At 36.8% G+C, this 18,699-nt stretch overlaps 1 protein-coding gene across 1 annotated transcript; it reads right to left on the minus strand.

Annotated features, from left to right (window-relative positions):
- Nucleotides 1–280: 280 nt before the first annotated feature.
- On the minus strand, nucleotides 281–17,237 carry LOC127442530 (ras-related protein Rab-8A). The gene is made up of 8 exons (XM_051700636.1): nucleotides 17,083–17,237; nucleotides 15,361–15,421; nucleotides 14,982–15,042; nucleotides 13,091–13,168; nucleotides 12,902–12,991; nucleotides 6,572–6,637; nucleotides 6,411–6,461; nucleotides 281–4,995 (listed from the first exon to the last, which is right to left on the minus strand). Exons 1-8 carry the CDS (start codon nucleotides 17,204–17,206, stop codon nucleotides 4,903–4,905), a joined length of 624 nt encoding a protein of 207 aa, XP_051556596.1. The 5' UTR covers nucleotides 17,207–17,237; the 3' UTR covers nucleotides 281–4,902.
- Nucleotides 17,238–18,699: the final 1,462 nt, after the last annotated feature.

The following is an 18,699-nucleotide window of genomic DNA, read 5'->3' on the forward strand; positions in this document are numbered from 1 at the left end:
AAAGAAGGTTGCTTTCAATTATTGATGCAAGATGATCCAATTCTCTGCAAATTCAGAAGTCCGGCACAGACATTGACTTACATCAAAATGTTTATGATTCAAAAGGTTTAAACTTCAAGAGCACATGAATTCATTTTAAAAACAAGCCATTAATGTGCCTAAATAAGCAAAGTCTTAAATAATTATTAACCAGCTATTTACAGTGCATGATATTAAATCAAATCAACACCTTAAAATGAATAATTCATCAGTTTTAAGATTGAACACAAACACAACTCCATCTCTTAAAAGAATCTTACTTTAATAAATCAAAAGTACAGATATCTACAAAAACTGTAGATCAGTTTTTCAATGTTTTTAGAAAGTACAGTACAATTTAAGTAGATCTTTTTTTTTTTTTTTTAAAGAGTTATTTACAATTGTTTCTTTTTATACCAAAATGTAATTTAACAATATCCCCAGTTACCTCACAATTGACAAATGAAAAATATGGTCATATAAAATATAAATCTGTAAATGATATGGATGACATAGCGATTTTAAATCAGGAAGTGCAGGAAGAAAAGAGACAGAAATGAAATCTGACAGACATACGCATCACTGTTTAGGTAAACACTACATTAAGACAGAAAGCGGCACCAGTTTGCAAATGTTTCTTTCCTCTTGGTTTGTCTGTAAATCAAATAAAAAAAAGTTTTGCTTTCTGTTATGGTAGTTTTTGCATTTCATCACTTTGACACCCATTGAAGGGAGAGTTTATCAAAAACTGCCATTAAACTGTCCTTATAAGGCCAGATTAATTATTGCATCTGAGGTCCAATATTACAGCCAAACGCAGGTAAAGATGCATCAAATGGAACATCTGAGCAAATTAAGAAATAAAATACAACAAAACACAGGTGGTCAACAGTATCGCATTCATGATGCATAGATCCAGAATGAAAGATCAAGTATTAGTTATTAAGACAAATGGCAAATTGTATACAATATCAGACAAGGGAAGGAAAGAACTGTGATGAGTATGAATGAAGCTGGGCAACAACTTTACAGACACATTCCCAACTCTAATGGGAGTATATGACCAATATAAACCCAAACGATCATCTCCTTCTGGAAAAAAATTAACAAGGTGCAAACATTAAGTCATTTCAAGGTTAACACTTAAAGGGATAGTTCACCCAAAAATAAAGACTCCCTCTCATGTTGTTCCAAATGTTTTGTATGTTTTTTTTATTCCATGCATCACGAAAGGAGATGTTAGGCAGAATGATGATCTCAGTTACATTCACTTTTGTGGTATGGAAAATGTTGCAAATGCTGAAAGTGAAAGATGTCCTTTTGTGTTCCATGGAAAGAAGAACTATCACTTTAAGCTTGCAAAAAATGTCTTTAGAATGGGCCATATTGCAGGAAGAGAATAGATGAGTCTCTGCCTCCTTGGAAAAATATTGAAACACTGTGCTTATATTCATGGGTAAATCTCAAATAAACATGTCCAGATCATATTTAACCATAATATATATGTAGATAGATAGATAGATAGATAGATAGATAGATATTCACATATTATTTTCAAGACCATTGAGGATTTTTTGTACTATAACAATTTTTATGGCAATTACGCACCCCTCATTTAAGCAAGTTCTCTTTACCATAATGCGTCTGAAAATGTTTCTTTAGATTTTTATTTAAAATTCTCATTCTCAATGGTGATTCTCTTTAGACTGTCGTTACTGTAATATAGTATCTTTTTTACCATATTACAGTAAAACAAAAACAACTAATGATTTTCACAGTTTTAATTAATTTGCATAAACTAAAGGCAGTACACCATTATATAAAAATACATTATTTTTTAAATAATTTTGTCCCATTACTGTAATAAGAAAGCCATTTATTTTGTATTAGAGTTATTGGAATTTAGAGGAAAATGTGCTTAATTATCAAAAATGTTCAAAATCTCAAATCTTACAGGTCCAAAAAAAAAACAAAAAAACAAATATATAATAATTTTCTATACGCAAAATCAAACATCACATTTCTATTGATTTTAGGGTGAAATATGACTTGGACATGTTCTTGTCAGGTTTTATGAGATTCATCCTGTTGGATTGCCAACGAGGGAGAATTTGATCTTTCGCTCGAAAGTAATGGCCGCTTTTTGTGACTTATTGCTGTCGTACGCTACTGCACCAACACAAACCCATATACACAAACTGGGTAAACTTCAAATATGAAAGACTTCCAAAAATACAGCTCAATAAAATTACATTTCTTGCAATAGTTATAACAACAACACATCTACTTTGCCTTTTCAGTTGTGTTGGATTACTTTTTTCCCAGGTAGATAAGCCTAGTCATATGGACCAAATCCGTTGGTGTTGGCGACAACAACTTGCTTCAACCGGTTTTGAGAGACCTACTGCAAGTCTGCAATTCAGATACTTAATAATGCATTACCAATATAAACAAATTAACAGACCACAACTGAAAGTAGTCTGCTTATTTAAAACTGCATCATTTGCAGCCAAGGCATCACCTAAAACTAAAACCTTTGGCTTCCTGTCAGGAAAACAGATATAACTCGAGAAGTACTTGTACAAATATTCCTTTAGCAGGTGAAGGGAGATGATTTTTAAAATTACGAATATTAAAATAAACTTTATTAAACATGAATTCTTCAGATCACCTGTCTTTACAATGCACAACTATCACTTGGCACAAACTATACACAACACATAGGATACTGATAAAGTGCATGCAATTCTGCATGGGAGGTGCTTTCTCTGCTGTCTAGGTTGCACAGACGCCCTCTCTAGGTGGGCCTGCATTGCTTCTGGTTGTGCATACTTGTTAATAATACTACTAACTCAGGAATTGCACATCCTAAAAGGGGCTACATGTCAGTTTAATTATACTAATTTGAATGCAATTCAAGTTTTTAAATCAAAGAACGCTTTCATTTTGGGAAGTTTGGAAGTCTGAAGTCATCTGGTCGTAATAAAGCAAATGCTGAGTTTTGGATTTATGTAAAGAAATATTAAAACTAAAGCTAGCATTATACTGCATACAAGAGTGAACTATTTGGAAATAACGTCTTGTGCATGTTTTATAAATATTTGATTTGCAAAACAAAATCTAAATTTCAGAGGTTAGTTATATCGAGGCAGTAAACATGTTGTGATGAATAAACAAGCATGTTTTTCACATGTTTATAATGATCGTTTGGTTTGAAAATTTCATTAGCCATGTCTGCGAAAACTAGCTTGTACGATGTCGTAAATGCAAGACTTTTGTAATGGGTAACTGCGCAACACCGTGTCCCAACCAGGTGCAACGCAAAAAAGCAACAAGCAATAAAGGCTCACTTAATATATTTAATTCTATTTTTAAGATTTACACATTGCAACTGTATCATATGTAAATATAAGTTTAATAAATGTAATTTGATTCAAATCAATTAAGTTGCATGGAAATGGGTTATACAATTAAAATGCGTACATTTTGAAAATAGACTAAAAATGTTTGGAGTGCTCACTCTTCCATGTGCATCCAAGTTTTTGTCCAAATCAATCGTGATTTGTGGCGAGCGATATTTTTATAATCGTTTGGCTTCTATTTATGTGCCGTTGCACTGGGTAACTCTGCCCACAGTGAAATCTTATTGGTCCAAAATCACACTCCTCATTACTGTACATTAAAGGTGCTGTAAGTGATTTTTTTAATGGAAAGGTATGCAAAAAATGTACTACTCACTGAAAGCTATTACTGAAAAAGTGTCGTGAGATATCTCACTCTGTGACAGCTCTAGACTCTGTAAACAGCAAAGAAAAATGTGCCTTTGACGCTTTCGACCTGTCAATCATTTTGCGCGTTCTCATAGTACTGTACAGTAGTTACAGTAAATTGAGGCTTAATGCCATTTTTATGCCATGTTGTTCATAACAATTGTCAGTTGAGGGCGCTATTTTGCTGCTGTTGTTTTTAACAACATTTTCTGCATGATGTCAGCCTCAATAAAACTAATTTGTTATCTTTGGAATGCAGGGTTTTGGGGGAAAGGGGCGTGGCTAATTCAACAGCTCAGTCTTGTGGAAGTAAAATGGCTGAAATCGCCTACAACACATTTAAACATCAAATATGTTCTGATTGGATGTGACTGTCACGTTGTGCAGCAGTTTCGCAGTGCGAACAAAAAATTGCTTGCCGCTGGAATCTTTTCAAAGTGCATCTAGTTAGGACACGGTACAAGAGTTTAAAGGTTAATTGCAAAGTTTAGTGATGAGTCAAGAGGGCTGGTCCTGAAAGAAAATTGGGGACAAAAAAAAACCAACTTTTAAAAAAAAGAAAAAAACTATGAAAAAAAAAAACAATGTCTGTTTTAATAAGTGGGATATAATATTGCTATAATTACAATAAGGTCATGTGATTGTCAAAGAATGCACGAGGGTTGAAAATAAAATGGAATGATAAAGAATGTTCCATAGAACTCTCAAACTGGCTTAATACATCAGCTTACGCTCAGCGGTCAGACACAGAAAAAGAATCACAACTACATCCAGGTCACTGTGAAGAGAATGGATGGATTCTGGCAGTGGTGCATTCAAAACAGAGCGCTAAAAACGAAGATGGAGTAATAGGATCTTCCTTAGGTGGACATTTATACTGGTGGAAGTATTCAGGTGATGTCTCAGGTCTGGAGAACCAATGCACTTCCAAGCGAGAGGAAACGGTATAATCGCAAACATGACAATGGAAGAAGATTTGAGAAGCCAGGAACGCCAACGGCCTGAAGGCTGGAGAGCTAGAAAGAGAGGATAAAATAAAGTAAGCAGTGCTAAGATGGAAAGCACAGTCCAGTCATGTCCAGCCCACGAGTGGTGGACAGTAAGGCCTTGGTCTTCACAGTAGCACACAGCGAAAGAAGCTGCTCTTTTTCTGCTGTTCAGTGGTAATTTTCACTCCATGATTGCTGCCCTGAGGATTGTTACCCTCCTGTGTGAGCAAAGACAAAAATACTCATTGCAAAACCACATCTCAAGATAATACTGAAAATATTAAAATACAGAGGATGTGATTGGAACACATAATCAAAAGGAATATTCCGGGTTCAATATAAGTTAAAGGAATAGTTCATCCAAAAATGAACACTTACCCTGATGCTATTCCAGATGTGTATGACTGTGTTTCTTCAACAGAACACAAATGAAGATTTTTAGAAGAAGACAGAGCTCTGTCAGGTCCTTATAATAGAAGTACACGGGTGTCAGCACTTTGACGGTCCAAAAGTCACATTTAGTCAGCATAAAAGTAATCCACACGACTCCAGTAGATCAATGAATGTCTTCTGAAGCAAATCGATACGTTTGTGTAAAAAATAAATTGAAAATGAAAACGTTATGAACTTTTAAAAAGCACTTCCTGCCAGCAGCTGACACATTACGTAGCTGTCGCGTGACGTAAGCGCGTCGGCAAGTTCACGTGAGTATCCGGAAGCGGCGCTTATTTACAACAGAAGAACGAACGTCCCATGAGAGTTCGGCCATTTCAAACAGCGTCAGAGCCCTGGATAGAGGCACCGATTTAAAGTTAAAAACGTTTTAATTACCGAATTGTTTCTTACATAAATCTATCGATTCGCTTCAGAGGACATTCATTGATCGACTGGAGTCGTGTGGATTACTTTTATGCTGACTAAATGTGACTTTTGGACCGTCAAAGTGCTGGCACCTGTGTACATCCATTATAAGGACCTGACAGAGCTCTATCTTCTTCTAAAAATCTTCATTTGTGTTCTGCTGAAGAAACACAGTCATACACATCTGGGACGGCATCAGGGTAAGTGAATAATGAGAGAATTTTCATTTTTGGGTGAACTGTTCCTTTAAACTCAATTGACAGCATTTGTGGCATAATGTTGATTACCACAAAAATTTATTTCGTCCCTCCTTTAAAAAAAACTTTTTACAGTGAGGCAGAAATGTGAAGCTTATAATTTTATATACAGCAAGCACTTACATTAATTGTACTGTTAAAACTCATGTGTTATTTGAGCTGTAAAGTTGTTTAAATCATCATTTTTACAGTAATTTTAGGGTTTGTTGACATTACATCTTCATGGCAACGTAGTAGTAAAATAGGATATAACTTTACACAGAAAAGTTTAGCAAGCGATTTTATTACACTAACATCATGTTAACACACATATTGTTTACATCTTGCGATATTTTATTGTTTACGTATTGGCCCCATTCACTTCCATTGTAAGTGCCTCACTGTAACCTCGATTTTTGCTTTTTTAAAGAAAAGGAGGGACGAGTCAAAAATGAAGTTTTGTGATAATCAACATTATGCCACAAACTTGTACTGAAACCGGAATATTCCTTCAATCTACTTCCAAAAATTCTTACCAATTTCATGTCCATCTTTGCTTTTATGTCTCTGGCAAGCGTTAAGAATGCCTGTCGGTGGAACAGAAAACATGTCATTATGGCTAGATTAGACCTTTAAATGTTTTATGAGCTTTAGATACAATAGGAAAAGATGAGTGACGAGTATGCAGGACACTTACGTTTTCGACGTTGATATTAGCCTTCGCACTCGTCTCCATGAACTTGATGCCGTATTCTAACGCCAGCTAAATGGGTACAGGCAGAATGGATCTTGAAAATACTAGCATGATGATTTAGCTAGAAGACTGCAGAAAATAGCAATTATGGGCATCCATTGGTGAGATAGAGTTGAAGTCTGAAGTTTACATACACCTTAGCCAAAAACATTTAAACTCAGTTTTTCACAATTCCTGACATTTAATCGTAGAAAACATTCCCTGTCTTAGGTCAGTTAGGATCACTACTTTATTTTAAGAATGTGAAATGTCAGAATAATAGTAGAGAGAATGATTTATTTCAGCTTTTATTTCTTTCATCACATTCCCAGTGGGTCAGAAGTTTACATACACTTTGTTAATATTTGGTAGCATTGCCTTTAAATTGTTTAACTTGGGTCAAATATTTTGGGTATCCTTCCACAAGCTTCTCACAATAAGTTGCTGGAATTTTTAACTGAGTCAGGTTTGTTGGCCTCCTTGCTCGCACACGCTTTTTCAGTTCTGCCCACAAATTTTCTATTGGATTGAGGTCAGGGCTTTGTGATGGCCACTCCAATACCTTGACTTTGTTGTCCTTCAGCCATTTTGCTACAGCTCTGGAGGTATACTTGGGGTCATTGTCCATTTGGAAGACCCATTTGCGACTGAGCTTTAACTTCCTGGCTGATGTCTTGTGATGTTGCTTCAATATATCCACATAATTTTCCTTCCTCATTATACCATCTATTTTGTGAAGTGCACCTGTCCCACCTGCAGCAAAGCACCCCCACAACATGATGCTGCCAACCCCATGCTTCACGGTTGGGATGGTGTTCTTCGGCTTGCAAGCCTCACCCTTTTTCCTTCAAACAGTTAAATTTTTGTTTCATCAGACCAGAGGACATTTTGCCAAAAAGTAAGATCTTTGTCCCCATGTGCACTTGGGGACTTTGTCCCCATGTGGGGGCAGTGGTGGCTCAGCGGTTAAGGCTCTGGGTTACTGATCAGAAGGTCAGGGGTTCAAGCCCCAGCACCGCCAAGATGCCACTGTTGGGCCCTTGAGCAAGGCCCTTGACCCTATCTGCTCCAGGGGCGCCGTATCATGGCTGACCCTGCACTCTGACCCCAGCTTAGCTGGGATATGTGAAAAAAAGAATTTCACTGTATATGTGCAAATGTATAATGTGTGATAAATAAATATAATTATTATTATTAATTATTAAATTAATTACTTGCAAACTGTAGTCTGGCTTTTTTATGGTGGTTTTGGAGCAGTGGCGTCTTCCTTGCTGAGCAGCCTTTCAGATTATGTTGATATAGGACTCGTTTTACTGTGGATATAGATACTTGTCTACCTGTTTCCTCCAGCATCTTCACAAGGTCCTTTGCTGTTGTTCTGGGATTGATTTGCACTGTTCGCACCAAACTACGTTCATCTCTAGGAGACAGAATGCATCTCCTTCCTGAGTGGTATGCTGGCTGCGTGGTCCCATGGTGTTTATACTTGTGTACTATTGTTTGTACAGATGAATGTGGTACCTTCAGGTGTTTGGAAATTGCTCCCAAGGATGAGCCAGACTTGTGGAGGTCCACAATTTTTTTTTCTGAGGTTTTGGCTGATTTCTTTGATTTTCCCATGATGTCAAGCAAAGAGGCACTGAGTTTGAAAGTAGGCCTTAAAATACATCCACAGGTACACCTCCAATTCAGTACACCTCCTATCAGAAGCGAATTGTCTAAAGGCTTGACATCATTTTCTGGAATTTTCCAAGCTGCTTAAAAGGCACAGTTAACTTAGTGTATGTAAACTTCTAAACTTAAAAGTGAAACAATCTGTCTGTAAACAATTGTTGGAAAAATTATTTGTGTCATGTACAAAGTAGATGTCCTAAATGACTTATAAATATTAAATTTGTGGAGTGCTTAATTGAGCTTTAATGACTTCAACCTAAGTGTATGTAAACTTCAGACTTAGATAATTAAATCATAATTTGCACCATTTACAGTTGGTATAAATAGTCACCAGATGCTGTTTTTCTTTTTACTTTGATATTGTGGGTTACTGTGTAAATGAAGCTAGAAAAAGTCTATTAGTATGTTTTCCTTTAAGGCTGTAAGGCAACAAAAGGTAAATATTTGGAAAGGGGGTGGTGTCTTTCTCTTCCCCATAGCACCGATTAGAACACTTTTGGCTGATACAATACCGATTTTGACAAAAAAAAAAAAAAAAAAAAAGAAATAAAAAAAAAAGGCTGATACCAATATTTTGCCACTTATCTAATTTTGTCATCAAATCACAGTTATACTTTGGAATTATGCTTTAAAAATGTACAAAAAGGTACACAAGCTTTTTCACTGTTCTAACAATAAATAAATTCCATTGAACATGGATTGGATCTGTTGAACACATGACAGGCCAAAATTTTAAAGAGCCTGAATTAAAAATAAAAAAGATACCATAAAAAACAAAAACTAAATATGATAACATATTTTTAAATTTTTTTTTTTGATGAACTGACAGAAGCACTGAATGCAAAAAGCCTTCGTAATCGCGTAAGGCCGTATTGCAATTTTAATCTTAATTCAATTAATCATGCAGCATTAATGGATATCATACCGATATATCAGAGGTCAAAGTCTGCTGGTTTCCTTCATCATGAAGCCTATAGGTAAGTGCTGCTTTCACAACTGTCACATCCATATTTACGCATTAAATTGAGAACGAGACAGAATAAAAATGAAATATTACATGTGCTTAGGACTGCCAACCCTTCTACATATTGTGGCTATTATTATTTCTGGATTGTGCATTTAAATTCTCAGAGTTTTTACAAAAAGTGTGTTACTAATTAATTATAAATCAACCAGTTTTTCCATATCTGTGTTTTCATGCTTATAACCGATATGTAGATAGTTTTAATTTGGTTAATAATTGGCCGATAAATACCGGCAGCCGATACATCAGTACATCCCTAAAATATTCCTGGTCTTATGCCTGATTCAGTAGTACACATTACTCCAAAGAAGAAGAAAAAAGGTGTGTCTTTATTTTTTTTCGTATGAGCTTAACATGCAGAAATTACATTATAATTATTAAAATTATAATTTCACAGTCAGGTGCCTCAGCCAGTTGTGGCTGGCATCATCCAAATCGGTGAAGTTGCAGGGGCACCTGAAGCGGGAGCAGGAATACAGAATGCGGTCGGCCGTCTGCTCCTTGCCGTCGCCGCATTCGCAGATTGGGTCATCAGTGAGACCCCACTTGTGTAAGGTGGCCCAGAAACGGCCATGTCCAGTTCTTAGTCGGTTCAGCTTGACCCAGACTTGTCTGGGTAGGTCATTTCCAGTGGGTTTGTTAGATACTTTGTCGATAAACTGTTTCAGTCTGTGGTTGTTATTATTCCACGCGTCTTGCCACTTTCTGATAGCCCAATTGGTGCCATTGTCATTATTTGCTTCTTTCATAAGGCGCCTCATTGTGTTAGAAGGTGAATGCCAGTTTTCTAGGCGGAGGATTGTGGTGTCCCGGTTGCAGATGGCATCGTGCAGCAGGTGGTCATCCAAGGCTTTCAGTGCAAGGTTGATACAACTTTCTTCTCTGCGAAGATTTGGTGGAGAGATGCCGCTGAGTATCGGTAGCAGCTCAGTGGGCGTATATCTAATGCACCCGGTGATAATGCGCATGCTGTTGTTCAGGGCTGTGTCTACCTTCTTTGTGTGGCTGCTGTTATGCCAGGCAGGAGAGCAGTATTCAGTACCGAGAAGGCTAGAGAAAGCACAGAGGTGCGTAATGCGGTGAAGTTTGCACCCCAGCTAATGCCAGCTAGTCTTCGCAGGAGGTTGTTCCTTGCTTGGATTTTTTCTGCTGTTTGTTCGAGATGTTGTTTGAAGGTCAGTGAGCAGTCAAGGATAACTCCTAGATATTCCGGGCTTTTCACAAATGGGATAGTTTTGTCTTCACACTTGACGTTGATTGTTATGTTAGCAAGGCGATTGGCGAGGTGGAAAATGCTGCTCACTGTCTTGGTGATGCTAAGTTTTAAACTCCAATCTTTGAAGTAGCAGTTCAGCTTGTTCAGGTCAATCGATAATGTAGTTTCTATTGCCTTGATGTCTGTAGAGCAATGCATAATAGCGATGTCATCTGCGTATATGTACTTTTTGGCAGTTGTACATGGCAGGTCAGCTTTGTAGATGTTAAACAGCACTGGCGCCAGCACCGAGCCTTGCGGGACGCCATTCTTAGGGTAGACTTTCCTGGAGGTGTCGTTGCCCAATGTTAACCCTCTGGGGTCGACGGACGCGCCGGCAAGTCCTGCTGGATTTTTTCCGCGTAACAGCGGAAACAACTAAAAATACTCCGTCATTTTTGGGCATACAGATAAGTGTAAGACATCATTAGAAACTATAAAGGGTCTACTTTTGTGTACACTCACAATAACAACAAAACCTTGTGCTTTTGTAAAATAAAGAAAATAAACAAGGTGCGCTTTCAGCCGTCTCTGTCTCCGCAAGCATCTTTCTGAAACACGTCACAAAAATGAACTGAAACTCCGCGAATACTTATCAGACAAACATGAAATATATGTCTAAAGAAAGCTTAAAATGTCTACTTTTAAATAAAATAATTCAAATTTAAAACAAATATTCTCCAGCAATGTAATCTGTATGAAACAAAGTGATGTACAGTTTCTCCTGGCTCAGCTCATTATCCCTAATGAGATCCTGACCACCAACAGATCGCGCTATTCATACGGTAATGTGCTGAGGCGGTCAATGCAAATGGTGAACGCCCCCAACAGTGCCTTAAAAAGCATCAAGTTCATTCACCTTCCTGCGCGTTTGGAAGATGGCATGCTACACAGGTGAGGAAGCTCTTCAGATGGTCCTGGATAGTGATGAAGAGTTCACATTTTCCTCAGAAGAAGAGCAGGAATCCGACAAGGAACGTTTGCATTTTGAAGAGCGTCTTGATCCAGCCGAGGATATAATTGAATAAGTCTTTATTTTACATTAGTTGACATGCTATTTTATATAAACATGTACATATTTTACTAGTTGGACTATTTCCAGACTTGCCAGCCAGTATTCAGAGTATTGAAATTTGAAATATGTCCTAATAGGCAAGTTTTAGTTACATTTAAATGTTGTTTCGGCTAAAGCACGTATTTAAATTGTATACTGTATGTTATCAATATGACATGTAATATGATATAAAAATAATATGAATGTTTAGATTATATTTTAATTAGTGTTTATGCCGCCTCATTATCATCAACGAAGCTTGTGCTTGCAAATATCTGTTCAGGTGTAAATGTGTAAAATGTGCTGTAAATATGCCCATATTAGAAAATCAGCATATTAGAATGATTTCTGAAGGATCACGTGACACTGAAGACTGCAGTAATGATGCTGGAAATTCAGCTTTGATCACAGGAATAAATTGCATTTGACAATATATTCAAGGATTAGGATGGTTTTCACATCATTTTGTAGCAAAAATGCCTAGAGGCTACAAGATCCAGTTCTCAAAAGTCTTGTGAACAAATGTTTAGTATGTGTTATATGGCCTTATTTCAGTGACTTAACATTTTTGTTTTTTCAAAAACCACGCATAAACGTTATTTTCTCAAAAATACAAACATGTACATACATGTTGCTCACATATTATGTAGCCCAGTTTGTGCTGAATACAGTGTTATCAGAGCCATAATTTAGCCATTAATATGTTTTTAAGCAACTGAAAAAAGCACAAATGTCAAGGCATGTCAAAACTTCTCCAGGGCCCAAAACACCTTCAGACCCCAGAGGGTTAAGGTAAATGATCTGTTAGAGATTAGTTCTTGGATAAAGAGGACCAATTTCTTGTTTGGGATGATATGGAGCAGTTTGAGTATGAGTCCTTTATGCCAGACCGTGTCATAACCTGATGTTAAGTCCACAAAAACAGCACCCGCTTTCTTTTTTCCTGTGTCTCTTTATAATCCATCATAATGTAATTTCTTGCTCTCCCTCTGAAACGACTTTATTTTTCGGCTGACATCACCAATCCTTCTTTAACCACTTTTCAGCATCCAATCAATTTCCAATGGATAAAATTAAGTCCCAAGTAAATTTTTTACTCACTCTTTCATTCGGAAAAACATCAAGTTATGGAAGTAAAATGTGGTGCAAACTGCATTTCCATTATTAATTATTTGGCAGGGGAAATTTTGCCATATTGTCTACTGAAATAATACCATACTTGAACAATTTTAAGATGGTATGCAAGAACACCACGCTGAAGATCTGTTAAAAACCAGGTCCACTCACCTTCTCCCCTCTGTCTTTGGACACCTGCCTCTTCTCGTTGATGTCACATTTGTTCCCCAAAATCATTTTCTCTACATCTGCTGATGCATGCTGCGTAAAAAAAAACCCAATACAGTAGAACATAATGTGCCATATCTATACAGTGATAAACTGTAAACATCAGCTAAAATAAGCATTTTAGTCACTCACCTCCTCTATGTTCCGGATCCAGTTCTTGATGTTGTCAAAGGATTTCTCATTGGTAATATCATAAACCAGCATGATACCCTGAAAACAGACCACAAAACAAATCAGAAACAAAACTCCACAAAGTCTGCAGTTACAAAGAGCATAGAAAGTAACATATGAAACACAGCGTTATCCCTATAAGCTTGCCGGCGGGCCCACAAGAAAAAAATAATCTGTCAAAATATTAATAACTACAGTCTTGACAAACACAAAATGGGTATCGTTTGAAAGCTTAGAAGCTCAAATTTCCAATGCATGCAGGCATTATGACCAAAACTGAACAAGTGCTTTGAAATTTGCAGACAAATCAGAAGTGTTCCATTTTGATAATTTATTAAACATTTTGCACTGTAAAAATATTGTAATCAGTAAAAAACATCAAACTGATCAAATAGCCATGTGTCATATGTTGTTGGAAAGCTCTCAAAGAGTAGAACACAACCAGCCTATTTGTTTTACTCACAGACAAAAATTAAGCAAGTAATAGCCAAGTATATGTCTTTGACATTTATGTTTCATGTGAACAAGTGTTGCTTATATGGCATGTTTTTGCTTATAACGTCATAAAAAATAAACAGAACATAAAATATCACATACCATTACTCAGAGGAGGTGATTATCTTTAAAATGAGCCCACACTCAAGGTAATCAGATGCATAGATCATTAGATAACCCACACGAAGCACAATGTGCACACAGCATCTGGCTACATGGCTAAAAACACTTTAGCTTTCCTGGATCAGATGACATCATCGGAAATGATGCAGCATCGTGGAACGCTAAACCAATCGGACTGGGATAGATCGGTGCAAAAATCATCCATATTTGTACAGAGAGACATGTGATTGGTGAATGTCACATATGGCAACCAGGAGATGATGCCAAGTACATGACACAGACTCAATAATGACTCAAATGGCACAGAATGACACTCATTTTGTGAAATCTCATTACTAAAATCATGTCTGCATACTATGCAAACCTTTAGTCATTGTTGTGTTTGCATGTGTAATTAGTTCTTATGTACAATTATTATGTTTTACTTTTGGATATTTGGAGACATTTTTGTACATTACTATAAATCATTTTTGTAATGCTATTACATTTGATTGCTTTGTTGTATCAACAATTTTTTTTTCTATTACAGTTGACATGAATGGGAACAAAACAAAAGCAGTTTTTTGGAGCCACCTCATTCACACTCAGAGATATATAACTTCAAATAAGTAAATTTTTGGCTCAAGGTTTTTTTTTTCTTTTTCTCCCCAATTTGGAATGCACAATTCCCAATGTGCTCCAAGTCCTCATGGTGGCGTAGTTACTCGCCTCAATCTGGGTGGCGGAGGACAAATCTCAATTGCCTCCGCGTCTGAGACCGTCAATCCACGCACCTACTAGTGACTCTACCCTCCCTAGCAACCGGGCCAATTTGGTTGCTTAGGAGACCTGGCTGGAGTCATGCAGCACACCCTGGATTTGAACTAGCGACTCCAGGGGTGGTAATCAGCGTCAATACTCGCTGAGCTATCCAGGCCTCTGGCTTTGTGATTTTTCAGCAGTTTCTTGGGCTGAGTGTCTCAGAATTTATCATAATCTATATCATTAAAAAATGTGAAAAGTTTTCTTTACAATGATACCAAACAATATACCCTCGTTGTTGTTTTTTGTCGAGTTATAAGCCTTTAATTTTGGGTAATCCACTGAAACAGGAAATCTTTAAAAACACCTTCAGAGCTTAAAAGGTTAACCAGCACTTAAGTACACCTTCATACAACTGCCAAGACCAACTTGTTTAAGTTCAATATACGAAACATTGTATAGTATGGAGTGAATATTTCCAGTGCCTTCTTACCATTGCACCTCTGTAATACGCCGTTGTGATTGTTCTGAATCGCTCCTGTCCAGCTGTGTCCCTGCAAATAAATCAAACAAGCCCATCTTAAGATCATTTGAGACTCATTTCCACTGCGGTAATACAGTTAGTGGGTCTGGTAAAGTGGAAGATGAACCTAAGCAAGCCGACCTTCTCCCAACCAGGGCAAAGGGCAACCATTAAAATGTGCTGGTATGCAAAGGAATTAAACCAGTCATGCTTTCACTATACAATGGTTCCTTCAGAACAATCTCACATGTACTTGCATAAATGAGGTCATCCGTGCCACTCCAGCAAGCAGCTAATGTTCAAATAGTGTTGAGAATGACACCAGGAAGAAAGAGAGCTAGAAACTTACCATATCTGTAACTTGATCTTCTTGCCATCTAGTTCTATTGTCCTAATTTTGAAATCGATGCCTAGAGAATAAAATATACAACTGTATAATCAGTTATTAGCCTATAAACCAACACATGATAAAGTGTCTCTTTTATACTTCTCCTTATTAAGATCAAACCTGCCTTGGGTTGGTGTAAGTGGTTATTTTATATGATCCTTTTATTCTTTAAAGGTACCTTGGAGTACATGGTGTATGAATATGGTTATCATTCAGTACAATTTATGTACAATATAAAACCATCACTGTACCATGGTACCACCATAGCACCATTTCTTTATCCCCTTTTTCTCCCCAATTTGGCATGCCCAATCCCCACTGCTTATTTGGTCCTCGTGATGGTGCGGTTACTCATCTCAATCCGGGTGGCGGAGGACATGTCTCAGTTGCCTCCGCTTCAATCCATGCATCTTATCGTGTGGCTCATTGTGCATGACACCACGGAGACACACAGCATGTGGAGGCTCATGCTACTCTCCGCGATCCACGCACAACTTACCACGCACCCCATTGAGAGCGAGAACCACTAATCGCGACCACGAAGAGGTTACCCCATGTGACTCTACCCTCCCTAGCAACCGGGCCAATTTGGTTGCTTAGGAGACCTGGCTGGAGTCACTCAGCACGCCCTGGATTTGAACTCGCGACTCCAGGGGTGGTAGACATAACACTATTTTTAACTGTAATGTCTTATTTTAAAGCTATTTCAATAATAGAAAGGAATTATGTTATTATATCAGGTGAAATATTTAGTTTTTAGAACACATAATGGTGGTGAAATAGGTAAGGCATAACTAAAAGGTCTCATACTTATATTTTACTTTTAATTGCGTATCTAACAGTTCATCAGTGTTGGGTAAGTTACTCTAAAAAAAGTAATTAATTACTAACTACTAATTACATCTTCTACAGTGTAGAATTAGATTACTGTACTAATTACTCTATCTGAAATGTAATTGCATTACTTATTACTAATTACTTTCGAAAACCCTTTTCAACCTCGACCAGATGAAAAATACAAGTATAGACATGAAACTGTTCTTTTAATTCTTTCAAATAAATCATATAAAATCAAATAAATTATTCATGAACTGGCCAAAGAATTTAAAGGGGCAGCGTTAAATTAGAAAACATGCATTTTAACATTAGACGTTAAAATTCGATTTTAAATTCACTATTGTTTTATATAGAATTGTTCTAGAATCTATACAGTATTTAACACAATTACATCAGAAGTAACTGATGTAATCCCTAACTGTGTAATCCCTTACTTTTTTCAATGAAAAAGTAATTTAATTACTTAGTAATGTAATACACCCAACACTGCAGTTCATCTGATGATTTTAGCTAATTTTATATTTTAAAGTATCTAAAAAGAGAATAAAAACAAATACATTATTTACTGTCTGAGTCATTCTGTCAAAGTAACTAGCTGCTAACCACAACCGGCTGGCAAAGAAGCGAAATCTTTCCTCAAATAGACACCATATCAGCACATAAAACTGCTAATAAGTGGACGAAAAAGCAGTAAAACTGTCAACGTTAAAAAAACAAAATATAAGCCAACACATAAAAACAAGAGCTGATAGAGCCCATTAGCTTAGCCGTTAGCTCTACCTGACGTTTCCTAAACAATTCGAACCCAAACGAATTGTTTGCCCTTACAAACAGAGAAATACATACCTATCGTCGAAATGAAAGTCGAGTTAAAGGCATCCTCCGAAAATCTGAACAACACGCAGGTCTTCCCGACGCCCGAATCCCCGATTAACAGCAGTTTAAACAAATAGTCGTAAGTCTTCGCCATACTGGATGTATTGCGGAAATCCAGCGCAGAATCCGCCAAACCAGCCACGAATCGACCAATCATACTATGGTAAAGGCTTGCCTCATGAATATTAACGAGGTTAAGTTGACGTAAAATTCATAATGCGTATTGGCACGCAACCTCATTAATATTCAGGAGACAAGTCTTCGTCATAGTAGGATTGCTCATTCGCCAGTTTCCTAGCGGCCACGTCTGATTTTCAGCCAATCAGTCACGTATACCGGTCGGACGTCACGATACGTCATCAATATTCATAACCCAAACCTTCAACGTTGTAGGATTCGTAAATTAACTTCCTGAACCAATACAAAATGTTATACTTCCACAAGAATAACTTACATAACTCTTGTCTCAATCTCATCACTAAATGAGTGGAGGCTGGTCAAATCTCTTCATTTATTGAACTGAATTTATTTATTAATATGACATCTATTCGACATGTGAAAGCAGTTATTAATTATTTATTCACTTCACAGAGCCCATAAGCTCCAGGTTATAGCACATAATGAAGTCTTGACAACCAAATGTAAATTTTGTTCAGCCTAGCATGTATTGAAATAAAGTCTTAAAGGGATAGTTCACCTAAAATGTAAAGTTCTCTCATCATTTACTCACCCTCATGCCATCCCAGATGTGTATGACTTTCCTTCTTCTGCTTAACACAAACGAAGATTTTTTAGAAAAATATTTTGAGTGAGTGGTAGCCAGAATTGTGAAGGTCCAAAAAGCACATAAAGGCAGCATAAAAGTAATTCATACGACTCCAGTGGTTTAAACCATGTCTTCAGAAGTGATATGATAGGTGTGGGTGAGAAACAGAACAATATTTAAGTCCTTTTTTACTATAAATCTCCACTTTCACTTTCTTCTTTTGTTTTTGGCAATTCACATTCTTCGTGCATATCGGCACCTACTGGGCAAGGAGGAGAATATAGTAATAAAGAACTTAAATATTGATCTGTTTCACACTCACACCTATCATATCACTTCAGCAGACATGGATTAAACCACTGGAGTTGTATGGATTACTTTTACGCTGCCTTTATGTGCTTTTTGGACCTTCAAAGTGGGATGGCGATGAGGGTTAGATAATGATGACAGAATTTTCATTTTTGGGTGAACTATCCTTTTAATACTTCCTAAACACGTAATACTTACAATTACATTTACTGTAAATCTTATAAATTTTGAAAATGGTGCAAATCTGTAAAAAATTATTTGGTTTAAAATACAGTAGATAATAATAAAAAAAAACACAGGGATACAAAAGGGTTCGAATAAATGACAAATTAATAGATTTATGTGTGGGATATTTACAGTGTTGGGGAGTAACTGAATACATGTAACGGGATTACGTATTTAAAATACAAAATATAAGTAACTGTATTCCACTACAGATACAATTTAAATCATTGGTAATTAGAATACAGTTACATTCAAAAAGTATTTAGATTACTGAAGAGATTACTTTG

This window comes from Myxocyprinus asiaticus, chromosome 6 (assembly GCF_019703515.2).
Source record: "Myxocyprinus asiaticus isolate MX2 ecotype Aquarium Trade chromosome 6, UBuf_Myxa_2, whole genome shotgun sequence".
NCBI classification, from domain to species: Eukaryota; Metazoa; Chordata; class Actinopteri; order Cypriniformes; family Catostomidae; genus Myxocyprinus; species Myxocyprinus asiaticus.